Source organism: Motacilla alba, chromosome Z (assembly GCF_015832195.1).
Source record: "Motacilla alba alba isolate MOTALB_02 chromosome Z, Motacilla_alba_V1.0_pri, whole genome shotgun sequence".
In the NCBI taxonomy this organism is placed as follows: domain Eukaryota; kingdom Metazoa; phylum Chordata; class Aves; order Passeriformes; family Motacillidae; genus Motacilla; species Motacilla alba.
Genome location: NC_052046.1, coordinates 49422962 through 49442503, shown reverse-complemented (window position 1 = coordinate 49442503; position 19542 = coordinate 49422962). Strand labels below are relative to the sequence as shown.

The window sequence follows — 19542 nt, the reverse complement described above, 5'->3', positions numbered from 1 at the left end:
ATAATCGCAGCTATTTGTGTGGCTGACTTCACTTTTTGTATGTATGTGGGATGATGAGACAAGTAATGTCAATTAATGAAATCTTTTATTGATCTGCAGTATAGAGTGGTCTGCTGTGATAGTGGACGAAGCGCATAGAATCAAGAATCCAAAGGCTCAAATAACTCAAACCATGAAGTCATTAAAATGCAGCGTTCGCATAGGTCTTACTGGAACCATTCTTCAAAACAACATGAAGGAACTTTGGTGTGTTATGGACTGGTAAATAAAATACTTTCTTTTATGCTTAAACATTCCTTTGTGTTGACTGTGCAGTGGGGTTGGGGCAGGACTGGATGGGATGGACCCATCTGTGTTATAAAAAAACAACAACAAAACACAACCTGCAACCTCAAAACACCTGATTTTTTTTTGAGAATATAACTTACTGGGGAGGTAAGCTCCTGGTATTTTACAGTTACTTAATACATTTGGAGTTCATCCCAGTTGGCTTCTTTGGGGAGTTTGGGAAGTAGTTAAAATTATTTTTGCTCCACCTCCCATATTACCTGTTTTTGTTTCTTCTTCTTTTTTTTTTTTTTTCCCTGGGGACACTCTTTTTTTCTTCTGTCCAGTAGATAGGGAATCATAACACAACCTTGACCAACATAGTGCCTTTGCTCTGTCCAGTATGTGCAGGTCATTCTGACCTATTTGGAGGATGAAAATAATAATATTTTGCTTTTTTTTCCCAAAATGCACAAGTGCATATATTTTAAAAGTAACAGTCTTGTTCAGAAAAGCTTTTAATGGTCAAGGAGAGGTGCAACTGACCATAGATACAAATCTAAATCTCCTGGGAATGCTTTGTAGAGGAAGAAGAAAGCAAATATACTTTAAATATAAGGATACACAGAACAGAAATAGCAGGAAGAATATTCTAAGCTTAGTGTTGCATTTGGTTCTTTAAAACTATGCTGATGTTTTTAGTAGATTGTTGCAATGTGTAATCCTGCCAACAGTTACTAAATTCTTTCTACTATTGGGTTTCTCAAGATTTTATTTAGTTAATTGTAATATCTGCATATTCTGATTTCATAAAACCAGTAAAAACCAGTAAAAATTGAAAACATGACTGTTTAGCTTCCAGTTTAGGCTCCTCAACACTAGCAGCTTTGTAGTTTAGAGCTTCTATATAATTGTGATTTCTGTTGTTCTGCTAAACTTTTTCTTTTCTTGACATTGGAACCCTTTTCCTGAGGGGTATGTCTTAGCATTTGAGAATCACAGAAAACAAAGGAAAAAATGGCTTGTCTTAAAATAGTGTATGTTTCTGTTTGTACTTAAAATTTTTAGTAGTTTCTCTGGTGGTTGCTACTTTAAGATATCTAGTCATAAAAAAAAATAAAAATTGTGGTATTAAATGAGATAATCAATCCCCTATCCCCTTTTGTTTTTTAATAGGGCTGTACCAGGACTTTTAGGTAGCAGAGTACATTTCAAGAAGAAATTTTCTGATCCGGTGGAGCATGGCCAGAGGCACACTGCAACTAAAAGAGAGCTAGCAACAGGTCGTAAGGCCATGGTGAAGCTAGCAAGAATAATGTCTGGCTGGTTTCTGAGACGTACCAAAGTGCTTATCAGTGATCAGTTGCCAAAAAAGGAAGACAGAGTAAGAGTGTCTTCACATTTCAAATTCAAGGCTAATGAATGTATATCTTCTTTTTCGTCTTCTTGTTGTATTTTCTCTCTTGCATCATGTCTGTAGTTTATGGTTCTGTCTTCATCTTTTTAACTTAAGAATCCATAGTCTTGGAAAAAGTGCACTTGAAGTAATGTGCTTTGTAGTGCACTTGAAGTAATGTGTCCACGTAATTACTATGATTGCACATTGAAATGGAGTTAATCAAGCATGAAAATGCTCAGCCAGTCTTCTGACTAGTGATTTACACATCTGTTTTATGTATGTTTTTGTCCTTATCTCTGCAAGCCCAGAGCTATATATGTAAATGTCTTGAAATTCTATACAGAACTTCTGAATTTGCATCTTGAAACTTTGTATATGGAACAGTCTGCTTTTAACTCCTTCATTTTTGATCACGAAATAAAAGAAAAATCTCAGACAAACTGATTCTGTGATAGGCCTGTAATCCTGTTCATCTGATGCAATTATAAATATTACATGAAGTGATAATACTTTTTTGATATAGCTAAGAGTTCTGCTAAGTCTTTTCTTCTAAGTTGACAAATATGTAAATTTGCATCTGGTTTTATTTTCAAAATTTGGTGTTTTTTCTTCATCCTTAGTTTCTAATAATGTCATCTAGGCAGTCTCCCGAAGGAAAGATTAACACAAACATCAGTCAGTCTCCTTTCTGAATCTAGCAGGTTTTATTCTTTTCATTATCTTGTTAATGTGAGTGTATGTTCAAGTTACTGCTGTATTATTATAGCTCAGCATGGTGCTGCTGCCATGTGGATAGTGTAGGTTAAGGAATGATCTTGGGATTTCTGTCTCCTGCTGCTTAAGACTAAAGATGTCATGGAGATGCCACCCATCGTCTTTCAGAAGAGGGATCAGAGTTTTTGCCATAGCACTTTGTAGATCCTTGCCTTCTCATTGTTTATTCTGTTTGTCTCACTTGCGGTAGTGCCCTACAACAGCTAATGCCTAAAAAGAGGAAAGAAAGGGCAAATTAAGCATCTTGCAAAACAGAGAGAAATCTGTAATTAACATTATGCATTTACTTCACTCACTTTTCCTTCCTCTTCCTATTCCTTCACAAAAGCCATGTTTAAAGGTATTGAGCAAAATAACAGCAGGTTCTTCTAGAATGATATTGATATGCTTTGTAGAATTTTGGGGTGGAATAAAATAAGTATGCAACTATTCTTGCTACAGTTTCATGCTTTTTTGTGGTCAAGATCCATTTTTTTTTTCATTTGGTGGTAGAATAATTTCCTGTAACTATTTGAGCAAGTGTAGATTTTTTTTCTACTCTACAGTGATCTGTGATTTGTGTTTTTTGATGCAGTGTTTTTTTGCCTTTCATTGTATGATGCACATGATAGTGTTTCTTGTGTTTTCTCTTTGGCAGATGGTGTTTTGTTCTCTCACTGAATTCCAGAGGGCTGTGTACCAGGCTGTGCTAGAGACAGATGATGTAACCTTGGTGTTAAGAGCAGGAGAGCCCTGTAGCTGCAACAGTGGCCGAAAGAGGAAGAACTGTTGTTACAAAGTAAGAACTTGGCACCGTTTGGATTTTAGCGCATAGGCTTCTGAATTTTTCAAGAGACTCTCTGCTGATGAAGAGCTGATTGAAATTTGCCTAGTTGTAGCTCATCTGTTTGGGATATCCCAGCTGAAAACATGGGGCTGCATCACCAGCATGATAGAGTTAAGTACTTTGGGGTTACTGCAAAGCTGCTTTGCACACCCTGAACAGGTGATTGTTCCCTATGCAGTAAATTCTGGATCTTTTGTCTTAATAAATGCACCTGTGATTTAGTTGATACTGGCAAGGGTACTGCGTTGAGATGTTCAGTATGTGTCAGGCATGCTGCTCCCAGGTGCCTCAGGCGGTTTGTGCAGGAGCTGTGAATGGGAGGCAGGCTGAACTCAGCAGGTTGCCTGGGTAGTTCGTTGCGTTCTAACTGCAGTCGTGCCTTTCTGTGCCGTTAAACATTCACTTTGCCTGGCGTCATGAGGGAAGAACTGTAACAGCAGATGAAGAGCACAAGTCGAACTTTGTCCATGAGTAACAGCTTTGCAGATTTCTTTCATCTTCTCTGGACTTCTTTAAACCTTGATCAGTCTAGCTTTGTATTTGTTTTGCTTACCTCACTCAGTAGGCTCAGATTAAGCACATCTTTTAGACATTTAGAAGCATATGTCACATGCCTATTTCTCCCTTTTATCTCTGGCCTGCTCTGATTCTTGTGTAGTATTTTGAGTTTTTTTCCAAATGATGTAGCTTCTTCAGTCTCCTGCATCTTTCTTTATGAGCAATCCTCTTATCAGTTTTGTTTAATATTCTATGGATACTAGCCCTCTTTGCAGGCTTTTGTTTCTAGTGATGTTTTGTAGAAAAAAAAGAAATGCTGGTGGAGTTGATTCACAAAAGGGCAGTAGGCAGGCGTGCAGATAGTTGAGTGCTCCTATGGACTGCTTTATTCCAAAGTTAACTGTGAAATTTCATAACTTTAGAAGGCAAAGGAAAACAAATATTGATCAAGCCAGCCAGCCATAACTAGGAAGATAGCTGATGCTGTTGCACAGTTGCTGTTGCACTGTAGAATGTCTGAAGCATGAATTATGCTATTTGAGTTGTTTGTAAAGCTTTATAGGCTTTTGCTGGAGAGAAAAGTAAAGTTAGCAGTTGAAAAGTAAGAAGTTATTCAGACTGCTCTTGCTTGATTTAATTAGTTTTAAAGTCATCATCTTCTTGTTTACTGAAGAATTCTTGGTTATCTCCATGGGATGTCCATAGAAGTTGCTATCTAAAATGTTTAGCAAGCAATGAACATAGCTATAGGGTTTTTTCTTATTGAGAAGATGTTTCTATTAATAGGGTGACAAAGCTGAAGGAAAACCAAACTTGGTTCATTTTTATCAGAAATACAGTATTCATCTCTTGGGGATCAGTTATAGTATTAAGAATTATTAATGCATTAAACCTGGTAAGAATAGCATTTATTTGAGATTATTACTTATTTTCAGTAGTATTTGTTTCCATAAACTGTTCTTTTTTGTAGGTAAATGCACATGGTGAAACGATTAAGTCATTGCGCTTCAGTTACCTAATGATCCTACAGAAGGTTGCAAATCATGCTGCACTGCTGCAGACAGACAACACTAGCAAACTGCAGGTTAGTTTCAGAAGTATCTAAAAAATGGACTTTTGGAAAATGAATGGGATGAAAACTCTTGAATGAAAATTGCTGCTGGCCTCCTTATAAGTCTTAACTAACTGCAATTAAAATATTGTGTAAAAATCCTTTTCCATCCAGTCATACAGAATGCATACCTTATAAAGATGTTATACAAAACAGCATGTTCATTTAGTTGATTCATATCTGAAAGTAAGGGTATAAAATATTGAAGAGGTTAGAAGGGAGAGGAATTTTTAATGATTTCTAATCGTGCCATTTTTGTTACATTTATGAAGAGTGTCTGTAAGAGGAATGTCTTTGTGCAAATAAATAGTAGATAATTAGAATGGATTTTTTCTCTAGTACTTATGTTAAGAGCTGAGTTTGTTTAAATAATGAGAAACGTGTTTTAGAAAAAAGTACTCAGTGAAAGATCAGTATCAGATTATCTTGTTGCCACGGCAAGCAACAAGACCCACAAATGGCAGTTTCAGAAATGCTTGTTTGTGAGCCTTAAGATCCAGAAGTGAGGAAAGGGATTTAGGAACGTTACAATTTTTTCTTAGAATCTATCAAGGAAGAGAAATTCTAGTTTCTGTCCTAGTTAATTTTGCGAGTTTGTTCCATTAAAAGCAGTTTTGTTCCATTAAAAGCAGTTTTGCTTTTTCATAAATGTTACTTTTAGTGTCCAGCACATTACACACAACATATACCCAGATGTTTTTGGTGGGCTTTTTTGTGTATTGCATATGTGGTTTTTGTCGTAATAACATCTGATATTTTAATAACCTCTGAAATAATGGAATACAAGTATTTTGTGACTTATGGTCTTCTGTGTCATGCATAATTATTAATTTTACCAACATCTACTAAAGAAACTAATACTTTGTAGTGTTTCGTACCTTGAGTATTGAAGGCCCTTACATGTGTTATTCTTAGGTGAGAGGTGTGATGTTTTCCTTCTCTCTGGAAAAGTGGACTTAAAGTGTGATGACATGTTTAAGTTCAGAGCTAAATTTAGCAATAGAGCTTTATGTGGCTTTTGAACACCTTAAGTCCATTTCCTGTGCAGTTTTTGTTGTGGAACAATATGTAATTCCCATACTGGCTTGTTACCCGAGAGAGTCAAGAGAAATGTTGGTGCAGAACTCTTGGGTAATGCAAACGTCAAGGCAAGAGAATTTTTTGAAACTGACAGTTCTGGCCAGGAGTAGAAATTCTGAATACAATCCATGATTTCAGATTAAGAATCGCTTTTGTTTTTAAATGAAACAAAGCAAAACACACAGGATATGTTTTATCCAGCAGTTTTGTAGTGAACCAAATTAAAAACCACATAACTCTGCTTGAGATACTTTGGCAGGTCATATTTCAACCTGTTTAACTTCTTGCATGGCTTAATATAGGTCTGATTTTTAACAACTGTTCAATTTCTGCTTTTCTTCCAGGAAGCGCATATCAAACGAGTTTGCAGCCAGGTATTTTCCAGTTTTCCAGATTTTGTGCAGTTAAGCAAAGATGCAGCCTTTGAAACTATTTCAGATCCAAAATATAGTGGAAAAATGAAGGTAAACCCCTTCCTTAGAGGAAAAATAAATTTTATTAATAGTAATAGATTTGGCCCATATTATATGGATATAAGAAAATATACACATAATAGTTTTGAGGGTTTTAATTATTCTGTTTATTGTTCATCATACAACAGCAGGAATCTCCTGTCATGGATCAGTATTTATCTGGGCAAAGACTAGATAAGAGTAATCTGTGATGCTAAAATTTCCTGAGATTTTAGCTTCACATGTTTGATGGAGTGCATGGAAATGACCCTTATAGTCAACAGAACTATTGTTTCATGAAACCATGGCTTCTCAAGACAGTCAAAAATATCTGGCAAAGAAAAGGAAGCAAAACAAAATCATTATGGCCTTAATGGTTTGTGCACAGCTTCAATTTTGTGTGTAGTTCCAATCTCTCCTCTCAAAAAGCAGATGTTAGACTTTGTAAAGGTTCAGAGAACAGTTCAGAGAAGGGCCACAAATGTGATTAGTAACTGTATCAGAAGCAGCCAAGTAGGCTGGGACTCTCCAATCTGTAAAGAATGTCTTAGGGTAAATGTAAGTGGGACCTACACAGTCATGAATAGCATGGAACTGGTGAAAATGTACCGAGTGCTTACTGATTTCTTGAACCCTTTGGACATTAAATGAAAATCATAGTAGTAGTGCTGAAGATGACCAAAATAAATGTGTCTGGTATGAATCTACCAAACCCCTCATGTCAGAAACTGTCTTTCTCTGGTTTCAGAGAGGAGCAAAAGATGATGTGATAACATATAGTGTGGATTATTATGATGCTGTTTAATGTAGATTAAAAGTATGTCTAATATAACTAATTAAAAAGAAAACCATAGTAGTTTTAGTAGTACTCTGGAGCTGAGAGTAACTGGGAGGGTTAGAAGCTATGCAGAATTCTGGCTCTCTGTAAACCTGGATATTAACATTTTCTTCTTGGGACCGGTGGCAGTGGGAGGACTATGTTGCTGCAGCAGAAATGGCTGTTATCACTTTACTGACTTGTTACTATGTAAGCAACATCTTTCTTTATTGTTAATACATATGTATGAAATGCCTGCATATTAACTTTGTTGTATACACTTGATTGTTTTGAGAAGGTGAATTTAGCTCTTAAATTAATAATAGCTTTAAAAACCAAATCCATCATCTTCTGGAGTTGGAGAATTGCTTAGGAAGCAATTTTGTTACTGATTATTTTACCATGACATTATTCACTTTACTATTTTACATTTTTGTTATTATTTCATGAAATTTAATTTTTTTTCCATTGCATTCTCCTGGAAAAGCTTGGACATGGCTTGGACTTGTACACCCTTTGCCAGACTAAACACTGGCTGGGCAGCACCACCAGAGAGTGGTGATGGGTGGTGCCACATCCAGTTGACATCCAGTCTCCAGTGATGTCTCCCAGAGTTCAGTTTTGAGGCCAGTCTTGTTCAACATCTTTACAGATGATCTGGATGAGGGGATCAAGTGCACTTTCAGTAGCTTTGTAAACTTAAGATGGGTGGGATTGTTGGTCTGCTGAAGGTTAAGAAGGCTCTGCAGAGGGATCAGTGGTATGAGGTTCAGCAGGACCCAGTGCCAGGTCCTGCATTGGCCACAGCAGCCCCCTGCAGTACTACAGGCTGAGGAAGAGTGGCTGGAAAGCTGCCAGGTGAGAAAGGATATGGAGGTACTGGTCAGCAGTGGCTGGACATGAGACAGCAGTTTGCCCAGGGGGCCAGGAAAGCCAGTGGCATCTTGGCTTATATCAAATTTTGTGTCCAGCAGGATCAGGGAGGTGATTCTTCCCCAGTGCTTGGCATTAGTGAGGCCATACCTTGAGCACTGTATCCGGTTCTGGGCCCTTCTAGGCAAGAAGGACACTGAGATGCTGCTGGAGCATGTTCAGAGAAGGGGGAAGGAGCTGGTGAAGGGTTTGGAGTGTCAGGTTTATGAGGAGCAGCTGAGAGAGCTGGGATTTGTTTAGCCTGGAAAAAAGGTCTCCCCTGAGCCTCCTTATTACTCTGTACAACTACCTGACATGTGGTTGTGGTAAGATGCAGTCCTGATTCTGGCCAGAGTTAATTTTGTGCAGTAGCTGTGAGGGGGTGGTGCCTGAAGTGGTGCAGGTATGGCCAAAGGATTATTTTGTACAGCCGAGAAAGCCAAAGGTGTCCTGGAATGCATCAAAGAAGGTGTGACCAGCAGTGCAAGAGAGGTGATTTTCCTCTTCTGCTCCACTCATGCAATGTACTTTCTCAGCACAAAAAGTATAAGAACATGTTGGAACAAGTCCAGAGGGGCCATGAAGATTATTAGATGGGTGGAACACCTCTTCCATGAGGAAAAGCTAAGGAAATTGAGGTTGCTGAGTTTGGAGGAGAGAAGGCTCTGGAGGAATCTTATTGCCGCCTTTCATTGATGAAGGAAATCTAAAGAAATCTGGTGGGGGACTTTTTACAGTGATAGGAAAAGGGATAACGGCTTCAAAATGAAAGACAGTAACTTTAGATTGGATAATAGGAAGAAATTCTTCAATGTGAGGGTAGCGGTGAGGCACTGGAGCAGGTTGCCTGTAGAAGCTGTGTAGGCCCTGTCCCGGGAAGTGTTCAAGGCCAGTTAGGACAGAACTTTCAATCTAATAGGTGGCATCTCTGCCCATGGTGGCATGGTTTGAAGCAAAATGATCTTTAACCCAAACTTTTGTATGATTCAATGATTTTTGTGCCTGGAGGGAAGGTAGTGGATTATATAGCTATCATTGAAAATAAGCTGGCTTTTGGATCCATTAATTTTAACTTCACGGTGCCAAAAACTGGTTCATACCTTTTTGGTGTGGTGACTTGCTTTTTTTTTCTAAATTATACAATGGAAGCTATTTGTGATGATTTTGTATTTTATACTGTGAAAGCAAAATCATTCAGTAAATATGTAATTTACAAAGTTGTCGTACCATAAGAAAGTTATCACAGAGGAGTCAACTGGTACTAAAGCTTGGAAATGGCTTTATAAATTTTTAACATGTTTATTTGGAAATAACTGAGAAAAATGATAGTAAAATGTTTTTAATAACCTTGTTGCACTGGAGTAGTTTGCATTTCCTAAATAAATAAATTCATAATTCATTTCATAAATTCTAGAAACTAAGTGACATTCCTTTGTAACTTTAATCTGGTAGTATAGACTGAATAAGCATTACTTAATCTTTTAACTTGAAATTCACTAAAGACTACACAGAAATTTTGGTACAGGTGATTACTCTTTTGTAGATAAGCATAGTTGCAAAGGAATCATTTGCAGCATTTAAAAAAAAATTAAGGGGGGAAAGGCTGTGATTTTTTTTTAAATGAAGTTTATTAGCTAAGCAGCTGTAACTGTTTTGCAGAGTTGAAAAGGTTCCATCTGCTCAGCCTATCTGTTCTCTGACCAAACAGAGATAAAATACATAGGGAAACATTCTGTTATGGGATATTAATTACTTCCACCAGTAAAACTAGATTTGCTTGTACGCAAGGGTTAAAGAGTGGCCTGTATGTAGTGTTTGTGTCCTACCTGTTGTGAGTCATCTCTCTGTGTTTTGCAAGCTGTAGCATTAACACACCACCCCAGGTTTTCTGTTCTTAATTTTGGATTACAACACTGTTGGAAAAAACAATCCAAATGTACAACATAAATAATCATTGATGGTGTACCTAATACGGTATGACAAGGACACTAATATATCTGTATTACAGTGGGAGGTGGGTAATATGCAGTGATTAATAGCTTCAGCTTTTTTTGTGAAATTATCCCCTCCTTTTCACTTGTGCTGCAGAATGTACAGTTTGCAAACTGTGCTGACATGTTGTATTACAAGGTAAATTTCATGCTTAGATTTTAAAATAGAAGTAGTTGAACATCTGAGAACTAAGTGAAAGGAGTGCCCTGCTTTGTTTGGAAACAACTGTTTTTCTGTCATGATGTTGTAAAATAGTGGAGACCTGCAAAGTTTAAGGACAAGTGGTTCGTTGCTTTTGAAACGCAGTGATTTCAGATTGTCCACATGGAAGTATTGGGGACCACTTGGAAAAGAAGATGAGTGAGGGTAGCTTTACAATCCTGCAATAATTCTTATTCAGACTACCTTGTTTGATTATTTCTACAGTTTTGTTAAAATTGTGTCTCAGAGAGACTCTGTAAGCTTTCTAGGTGTAAAGGGTCGTTAAATGTCTGGGCAGTTGAAATATTTTTAAGATTTATTTTTTTATAACTGCATACATTTCCACAGAGAGCCATTTGTGGGGTTTCAGAATACTGCTGTTAATACAAATCTCTTAGGAATAACTGTTGTATTGATTTAACTGTTTTCGCTTGGGATGTCATCATTCAGTAGGAAAATGGAAGTCTATTGGAGCACTTTGCAAGAAATGATAACCTCCACCATTAAATATAACCCTGACCCAGGCAGGGCTGGCTTTGAAGGCTTAAAAAATACTGTAGGCTAGCTTGAACATCTCTATAGAAAAAAGTTCTTAAAAGCAAGAGGTAAAATTTCATCACATATAGATGACTCACAATGTGTAGCAATGGGGAGACATACATTTAAATTCATGTGGACTCTTACGAAGAACATGTGACTTCTGCTTGAGTATGGTGTTTTGGGATAAAAACATACAGGATAATATTCTGGTGAGCAAGTGTACAATTTATGTCTCTTTGGTGCAAAAACATTCATTACTTTTCCCTGTTTTAATTGTTTCTTACTCCAGAATACCTGAATTCCCAATGGGGATGAAATTGATCCATATCATTTAAGTGAATTGCGTGGATTTATTTTTGTATTCTCCTATAGGAAATTCACTATTTGACCTGTACTTTAATAATAACAACAATAACACAGAAGCCAATTCCTTCTAGTTTAAAAGAATGTCACTTCTGTTTCTTTTCTTAATGTGGCTAAATAAAATGCAAATGTGGGTAGTATAGCTCCTGCTATATGGCCTCTTGTGTATTTTTTCCCCAGTAAAATAAATCCTAGTTTATATGTTTATGTACAATGAAATGAGGCCAAAAAATCTGTCATTTTTACCTTTGTTTTCACTTGTAACAAGCTGGCTAAAATTTACTTAGGAGCTTATATGTCACATTTAATTACCATTTTATGTTCTAGATATTGTCCAAAACTGTAACATCAATACAAACATTCATCATTATTTGATTGTCAAAGATTTGTTAGGCTTTGTGAAATAATTAGTGAAATAATTCTTGATTAACAGTTTAACTGTCTATCAGTGAATAAATACATTTTTGAAAACATTTATTGCCTAGTGGAAAAAAGCTACAGTCATGGTATAGAAAATTCCTCTTTTCCCATTGTGTCTGGCTTCATCATAGTGCTCTTGAGCTGCCGTTGCCAGATGTGGACATGGTTCTTTAGAAAATAACAGTATCGCTATTATACACAAGGCTCTGGATTATTTGCTTCCCCACCAGAAGAACGTTGTGTGTGGGCGGATTATTGGCATTTCAAGGCCTGTGCAGAGTCTGGGAAGCTGGATCCTACTGTAAACAGAGCAACAGATGAGAGTGGGAGCAGGGAGGGGCATACATCTCACTGATTATTTTAAGAAGACAAGTTCCAAGAAGCTCTGAACTCAGATGTAGGAGAGAAAGTTTAAACAGACCTTGGAGTTTTTAGGATAAATGTGTGCATTTTTTTAAATGAAAAAACTCAGAATCTGAGTGTTTTGTGTGTGACATAAGTAACTTTTTGTTGCAGTCTAGGCACTGACACAAGTAGCCTCCGAATCTACCTCTTAGTGGTCTGATGACCTTTTCACAGTAGGATTTCCATGTACATCATTGAAAAATTCAAACTTGCAGCATCTCCATTACCTTTGGCCCATTTATTATGTTAGTAATGATTTTTGTTATGGCTCTGCTTGGCTTTCCTAATAATTAAGTTCAGTGTAGCCTGTTTGGAAGTTGAAAACATGAGTTAAGTGTGTCTAAGATAACATGATTAAAAATTTAGATTTTAGATAAAAATATCTTCATTTTTCTGCTGTGCTTCATTTACAGGTCCTTCAGCAGCTTTTAAATCACTTCCGAAAAAATAAGGATAAAGTTCTTCTTTTCTCCTTTTCCACAAAGGTGAGCTCCATGTGATTTTTATCAATTAACTGTAGCAGTAAGTTCTGAAGCGTGAATCTGAAAGTTGATACCTTGTCAACCACATTTCCTTACTGCTTCTACTGTTAGGAGTTATTATAAGGACAGTGTGCCATGCTCCACAAGCATATTGAAACTTTATATTACCTCATGATAAAAATGGTGATAACAAAACAAGTCTAACACTCTTCTGCTGATCCCTAGAGCTTTTTGAAGCAGTTGTACTACTTCAGTACAGATATATAAGTTCAGCTGGTATGTCTTGAGTTAGAGCACTGTCATAATTCAGTATAACTGCCATATCATAAAATCTTTGTGGTAGCACTGAAAGTTAAGTTTCCTCATTCTGCTGACTTTTCAGCAGCAGCAGCAATGAAACTTCAATTCTTGCTACACTAGTTGATTTGAAGTTAAAACTCTCTAATTGGAGTGAGACTTATATGTGCATTTTACTTTTAGGTACTTGCTCCTTGGTTTCCTTATTAGGGAGTAATGTGTTTCCTGAAATAGCTTCCTCTATTGTATTGGGGCTTTTATTTAAATATTTGTAATGATAGCACTAGAAGTATTTAAAAAATAGTAATTTGAATGATAGTTCAGGAGTCTTAAATACCTCTTTTTTATTTTTTTGACTTTAAGAAAGAATGCAAGTTTAATGTTCAGATGCAGTAGTAGAGTACTCATGTGTCTTAGGTTCTGTTTTATGGTGTCCAGTACCAGACTGACTGCTGGTTACTGCAGTGTCTTTCACTCCATACCCCTGAACTCTGACTGTGCACTCTGTGCTGGCTCTAATGCTCATTTACGGTATTTCAAGTAATTGCAGCTTGCCAAGATGGGAGGAAGCTGCTGAAATGGACTGCTTGCTGATTGGGTTGGATGGAGTGACAGGTAGCAATGAAACAGGCAGCCAGGGTGGGATGATGGAGTCAGACCACAGCACACCAATATTAATCACCGTGAGTGCTGTAGAATCACAGCTAAAGAGAATCACAAATGTTGATACCAAAGTGCCAGAGATTTACTGTAATTAGCAATGGATGGTGTACTAAAAATATATTTGATAAACATGGTCCCTGTGATCATGTTTAATTTAAAAGATACTATTAAGTACTTAACTTTTTATTTTTCTTTTTTCTTCATTTTTCCACTCAGTTGCTAGATGTGCTAGAACAGTACTGCATGGCATCTGGGCTTGATTACCGAAGACTTGATGGAAATACAAAATCAGAAGATAGGATCAGAATTGTAAGAGAGTTCAACAGCCTTCAGGAAATTAACTTATGTCTTGTATCTACAATGTAAGAAAATTTAACTTGTAGTTTGTTTCAGTATGTCTGTCTAGTGTTAGTAAATCAGTTACTCTGCATTTTTCTTGCTGAGCTTGTGAGGGATTACTTTTTGAGAAGGTGAGAGTAAGTATAGACTTACTGCTTTGGTTTGAAGCTTCTTCAAATATATAGACACCTTCTCCCTCCCCTCTTCCTGCTTCATGAGGATTTCTAAAATCAGAAAGTGAGTCTTCTGGATCCTAGTTTAACGTTGTTGTAGGATTGAAGAAGCAGTTTTAAACCTTATAATTAAAAAATTATTATTATGCCATTATCTACAAAAGGCTTTTAATTTTATTGTAGACAGACTAATTTTCTTGTTTTACACTAGTAGAACTAGCGAGTGTGAATGTGAAATGCCACATTGAACTGAAAAATTCTCTCACTATTACTGCAATTCGTTAATCACATTAATTAGCTAGCATGTCTATTTAAAATATTTCAACAAGATCTTTTATTGTCTTTTTAAAATGTAGTTACCCATCAGATTCGCTTATCAATTTATGATAGATAGCAAATTGTTTTGAAATAGATTATTATGTTCAACTGAAGTTATTGTTACAGCAATGACTATTTATTTGTTTTATTCAGGTTCCTTTCTTGCTTTGTTTTTGGTGAAATTTTTTACTGGGGAAGGGCAGAAAAGGAGCAAAGAGAAGCTTTGCTCCCTTTGCCTCCTACCCAGAGGGGAGAACTCAGTGAAACTTAATGAAACATGAGGATATGCTCACTGTAGTTTTTACTGGAAGTGGGTATGTTGGAGTTAGAGTCCAAACTACCTCTATATAACTGGAGCAGACATCATCTTAAAGGCTGCTGCAAGTGTATGCCAGAGCAGTCTTCAAATACTGTGGTACTTATGTATAAGGTTGTGAAGAGATTTGTGATACTGATCATTGAAGAGATTTATGATACTGGTCATGGACATTGGCTTGTAATCTCTGTCTGCTGTGAAATCTGCCATCAGCTTCTCTAAGAACTTTGTGAGTCCATGAAGTTCTGAAGGAACTTCTCCCTGAAGACAGGGGGAAATTTCAGAATCTGTAACATTATGACAGACTAAGTTTTGTTTCAGTCAGTACTGTAATCATAGACCTGCTAGTTCTTTTTCATTAATTTAAATCAAAATAAAAATGAAGGTTAACTAAACAGAGATGGACTTTCTCCTCTATTTTGAGAGCTTGTATGTAGAGACTAGTGAGCCTTCTCTGCCTGCTGATGGTGCTGGAGAGAAGGCTTAATTCTGTGGTTGGTAATTTTTCTTATCTTATGAAACAACCGAAAGGAACAAACTGTAATGGAATTACAGTCAGTATAACTACTGTGTTGTAAGCAAAACAGAGGGTGCAATTATTTGCCTAGTTTATTACAGATAACAGGAAGTGATCTTTTTCCTTGCTTGATGCACAGTAATGGAAGCATCTTTACATTTGTAATCCTTTGGAAATTAGAAAGTGATTTATCCTATTTCTGCTGTACAAGAGCTTGATCTTTCCTCTCACTCAGATTTCAGGCATATATAAAATAATAATATGCTTTAGAATATATAATATATTTTTATTGCAGAGTACATTGACAGAATTGCTTCATACTCTTCTGTCTGTACTTTCTTGCAAAGTTTCGGTCTGACTGCTCTGTGTAGTCAATTTATGTGTGTTCTGAAGCTCTCATTGCTCAGAGAACCAAATGTTGATTTTCACTGAAAATACTTGCGTGGTCTTTTGGATGCGTAAGTGCATTCTGCAAAGGATGAATTCTCTGCATAGTAATCTTGAGACTGCCATTATGTTCACTGGCACAATTAATATGCAACTTAGAGAACATAAAACACCAATCAGAGAATTACAGTACAGCACTGATGATAACTGTCACTATTAAATTTGCAATGTTTGTATTTTATATTCCTTTTTTTTTCCAAATGCTGTTTCTGCCTGAAATCATGTGTATATAGCCCAAAGAGATTTGAAAATCCTGGTTTTAATTGATCAGGGAAATTTTTTGAGAAATGCAACCTTAGAAAATAAAAGAACAAAGAATAAAAAAAATAAGTTTGTGTATCTGTTGATTTGACCTCAAGTCTTGAAGTTAATATTGGTACCAAGCACAGTTGCATGGCTATCGCTAATGCTTTTATTGACAGCTGTGACTAATACAGCTTTATGGATAAATATATTTTATAGGTGTTGAGAGAAAATGTAATTGATTTCTTCAGAGCTTGTACATTTCATCAAACCAATAGATCAGGAATTTCAGGTTGAGCACTAGGGAAAAATAGGTATATACCTGTTGGAACTTCTACGTCTGATGAAGTAATACCTGTTTGAGAATAGTTCAGTCTTGCACTGGTGTTGCTGGGAAAATATGTGATTATTTAGAAAAAGAGAGGAGGATTTTTAGGCATGCTTAGAAACATTAAAAAAATTGCTGGAGTTGCTGTAACTTGATAGGAGAATGTCAAAGCTTTCAGTTCCAGTGGTGCTGCTTAGCCAAAAGAAGGGAAGATGTATGTACAGTACCAAAGTCAGCACAGTTCTGTTCCGTCCTAGTTTTTTGGAATAAATAAAAGCAGCAAGTATGCCTGCTTTTAAATCACTGTTTCTGGATTTTTTTTGTGCTAGTCTTTCTCTGCGTTGTTTCTGTCAGAATTAATTGTTATTTAAAATCCATTTCTGCTTCTCAGCTTTCTTTTTAGTAAAGAGAAGTGTCTAGAGAAATTTGTAGGTAGTTTTTATCATGTAAGGTTACATATCCATTTCCATTCTATCTGCAGCATTCTCTATTATTGTCCCTTACTGGACGGCTGTTAGTTACTTTTTACTTTTACAGGGCTTCATTTAGCTTTAATTCTTTCACAGCAATGTTTCGAACAACTTGTAGTGTGTGTATGATAACATCCAAAGAACTTTCAGCCACAAAAATCGCTCTGAAACAAAGAGCGTAGAAACTGTAGAAAACCTAGCTTAGTAAACAGAATTACATAATCAAAACTTTAATAGAACCTTTCCTAATGTAGTATTTTTCTGTACCTTTTCAGGTACTAAGTTATGCAGTTTTAAGTAAGATGGTCTTCTGAAAACTGTTCTTTTTAACAAAACTCTTTATTTAAGCCATATCATACTAATTTGCATGGACCAAAATGCAGTAATGACTAACTGCTAGTTAAAATGAAAGGTAAAATGGAGTATGTAACTCACAACACACAAACTTCTGCATTTGTTCTGTCTGTGAAGGATATAGGAACCATTCTTTTCTGTTTTGGACTAACTGAATTTTTGGGGCCTACCTAAAAACATTAAAAGGTAAAATTAAAATAAAGCTAGATACCCTGTTTTGTTAATTTTTATGGACAGTTGCTTTTACATCTTGACTTATGTTTCAATTCAACTGCATGGCTGGTTTGGAAACAGGAGAGGCTGAACTCTTACTAAAAAGAGGTTTTTTCATTAAAAAGAAACACACTAAATTTGAAAAATACCATAATGTATGCTCAAAGAAAAACCCAACCCAAATATTGTTTTTCAGGAGTTCACAGTTTGAGAATGCGTGTTCTCTGGAAACATCCATTCATATTGGCAAATTTCCATATCCCCAAAGCTACACCATACTTAGAAGGGAAGGGCCACAGCTGCATTTACATTGACATTGATTCCACAAAAACCAAAAAGTGGTGGGGCTCCATAAGGTTTTGGTTTCTGTCTCCATTCACTTTTACACCTGAAAACTTTACCTTTCCTGTATTTCTTATCTGCTTTAAACAAGCAAAATTTAAAGTAATTTGTTAAGCCAGGTGCTTGACAAGTTAAATGGGATTGACTTTTTCAATTTTGCAGTACCTCTTTCAGAAAAATAGCGCACTTGGAATTAGTGATGCCCATACTAATGTGAATAATTGTTTTAATAGTTTATTTAATAATAGTATTTAGCATGTGCTTGTGTAGGAACTTGTCTCTTTTGTATGATAGTTGGTTGAGCCAGTCAAAACAAAAAAAAATTCAGTATTTGCTTGCTTTGCAAAATACTGGATGAGAAGTGTTATTTTCCTCTCTTTTCCTCCTATCAAATCATTAATCTATGCACATGCTAAACTCCAAGTGACTGAGCAGTTTTGCAGGGTGCAGCAGTTAACTGCATCAGGTTAGATATATGCTCAATTTCTTCTCTGGCTTGCAGGTTTTACCTGAAAACACTCTACAGCTGTTGAGTGTTATAAGATGATGCAGGTGGTACCCCGTGATTCCTAACCCACAGAGCAGACAAATTTCTGACTGTGACTTTTTTCCTTTTAATGACTGGTACGAATGTTGCTCATATGCAGCTGTGTGGCCAACTGGTTTTTTAACAGCTGAATAACTTACTCCACAAATACACTTGTGTTAGTTGTTAATGCTTACAGGTCTGGCTTACCTGAGATTGTGACCACTTCAGTGAAAGTTGCTTAGCATTATTGTCAAAAACTATGTACTGGGATTAGATGAAGTAAAATTTCACCTGTAATTTTCCTGCTTCCATAATGTTAACTGGCATAAAACTGGTTATGAATTTCATTATAGTTTTTGAGGGTCTTGCCCTATGTAAGACTTAATGGGAAATTAATGGCAGTGGTTATTTGAGTACTTGGTGGTTTTTAGTACAACAGTAACACAAAGCTGTACTGCACTGTTTTCAGTATCTTTCATGTGTTCTTTTTTTTTAAGTTGGGGAAGGGTAGGCAAGTATGGACCTAATACAGAACAATCTAGTTGCAGTTTTTTTCTTACTATCATATAGTTTTGGTTTTTCATTTTTATGTTTTCAGGGCTGGCGGACTGGGTCTTAATTTTGTTGGTGCCAATGTTGTTATACTGTTTGATCCTACATGGAATCCAGCAAATGATCTTCAAGCAATTGACAGGTATACTCTCAAAATACAGAACTTGATCCATGTTGCACTCACCATTGATTCTGTAATCTGATTGTCCAACTAAATTTTCTCCTCAAGTAAGAAATTTTTTACATTGTCTGATTAATCTACAAGACAATAGGAAAAGTCCAACTGAATTAGTTTTTAGCTTTGATGTGATTATTTTAACCTAAATTTTACAATGTATTTTCCTTTCTTTCTTCTTTTTTTTTTTTTTTGCAGCAGTGGGCCAAACAAAAACTCAACAAAAAACCTCCTTGTGGTTACTATAACTTTTTGTGATCTCTAGAATATATGTGTGTAGATGACATTTTTCTTGTGTTCTTCATGAAGAATACCTTGTAGTTGACCCTAGTTCAAATGGTGTTTTGAATTCCCAAATCCTAAAAGACAGGGGCTCTTTATGTTCTCTTCTGCTTCACCATTGTGGAGATTAGTGTCTTTTTAGCACTTGCATCTATTTCTGATATTATGGTGTTGGAGTATTTCCAGTAATGCAGATTTTTCTTTTGAGGTTTTTTGACTGTAGCATATTTCCCTAGGAATCCAAGGCAGACCTTTTAGTAACTGAAGTAAAGAATATTAAAAACCTATGAAGAATACTAAAAACCTATAAAAGAATATTTAAAAATTCAGCAGATTTATGTATTTTCATGAGCAGAAATACACTTGTTTCTGTTATCTCATGCAATTATGTAATCCTGTTTTAAGGGTCTTTCTCATTTCTAGGATGTGTTTATGTGCACCTGTT

General features: G+C 36.2%; 1 protein-coding gene across 4 annotated transcripts in view; it reads left to right on the top strand.

Annotated features, from left to right (window-relative positions):
• Positions 1–19542, top strand: part of LOC119695229 (DNA excision repair protein ERCC-6-like 2) — a 50822-nt gene that overhangs the window by 11697 nt on the left and 19583 nt on the right. For all 4 annotated transcript variants that reach the window (XM_038123242.1, XM_038123243.1, XM_038123244.1 and 1 more), the window contains exons 5-12: positions 100–261; positions 1444–1651; positions 3078–3218; positions 4735–4848; positions 6300–6419; positions 12471–12542; positions 13716–13861; positions 18687–18782. In XM_038123242.1, the coding sequence (XP_037979170.1) occupies positions 100–261; positions 1444–1651; positions 3078–3218; positions 4735–4848; positions 6300–6419; positions 12471–12542; positions 13716–13861; positions 18687–18782 (1059 nt within the window). The remainder of the gene's footprint in view (positions 1–99; positions 262–1443; positions 1652–3077; positions 3219–4734; positions 4849–6299; positions 6420–12470; positions 12543–13715; positions 13862–18686; positions 18783–19542) is intronic.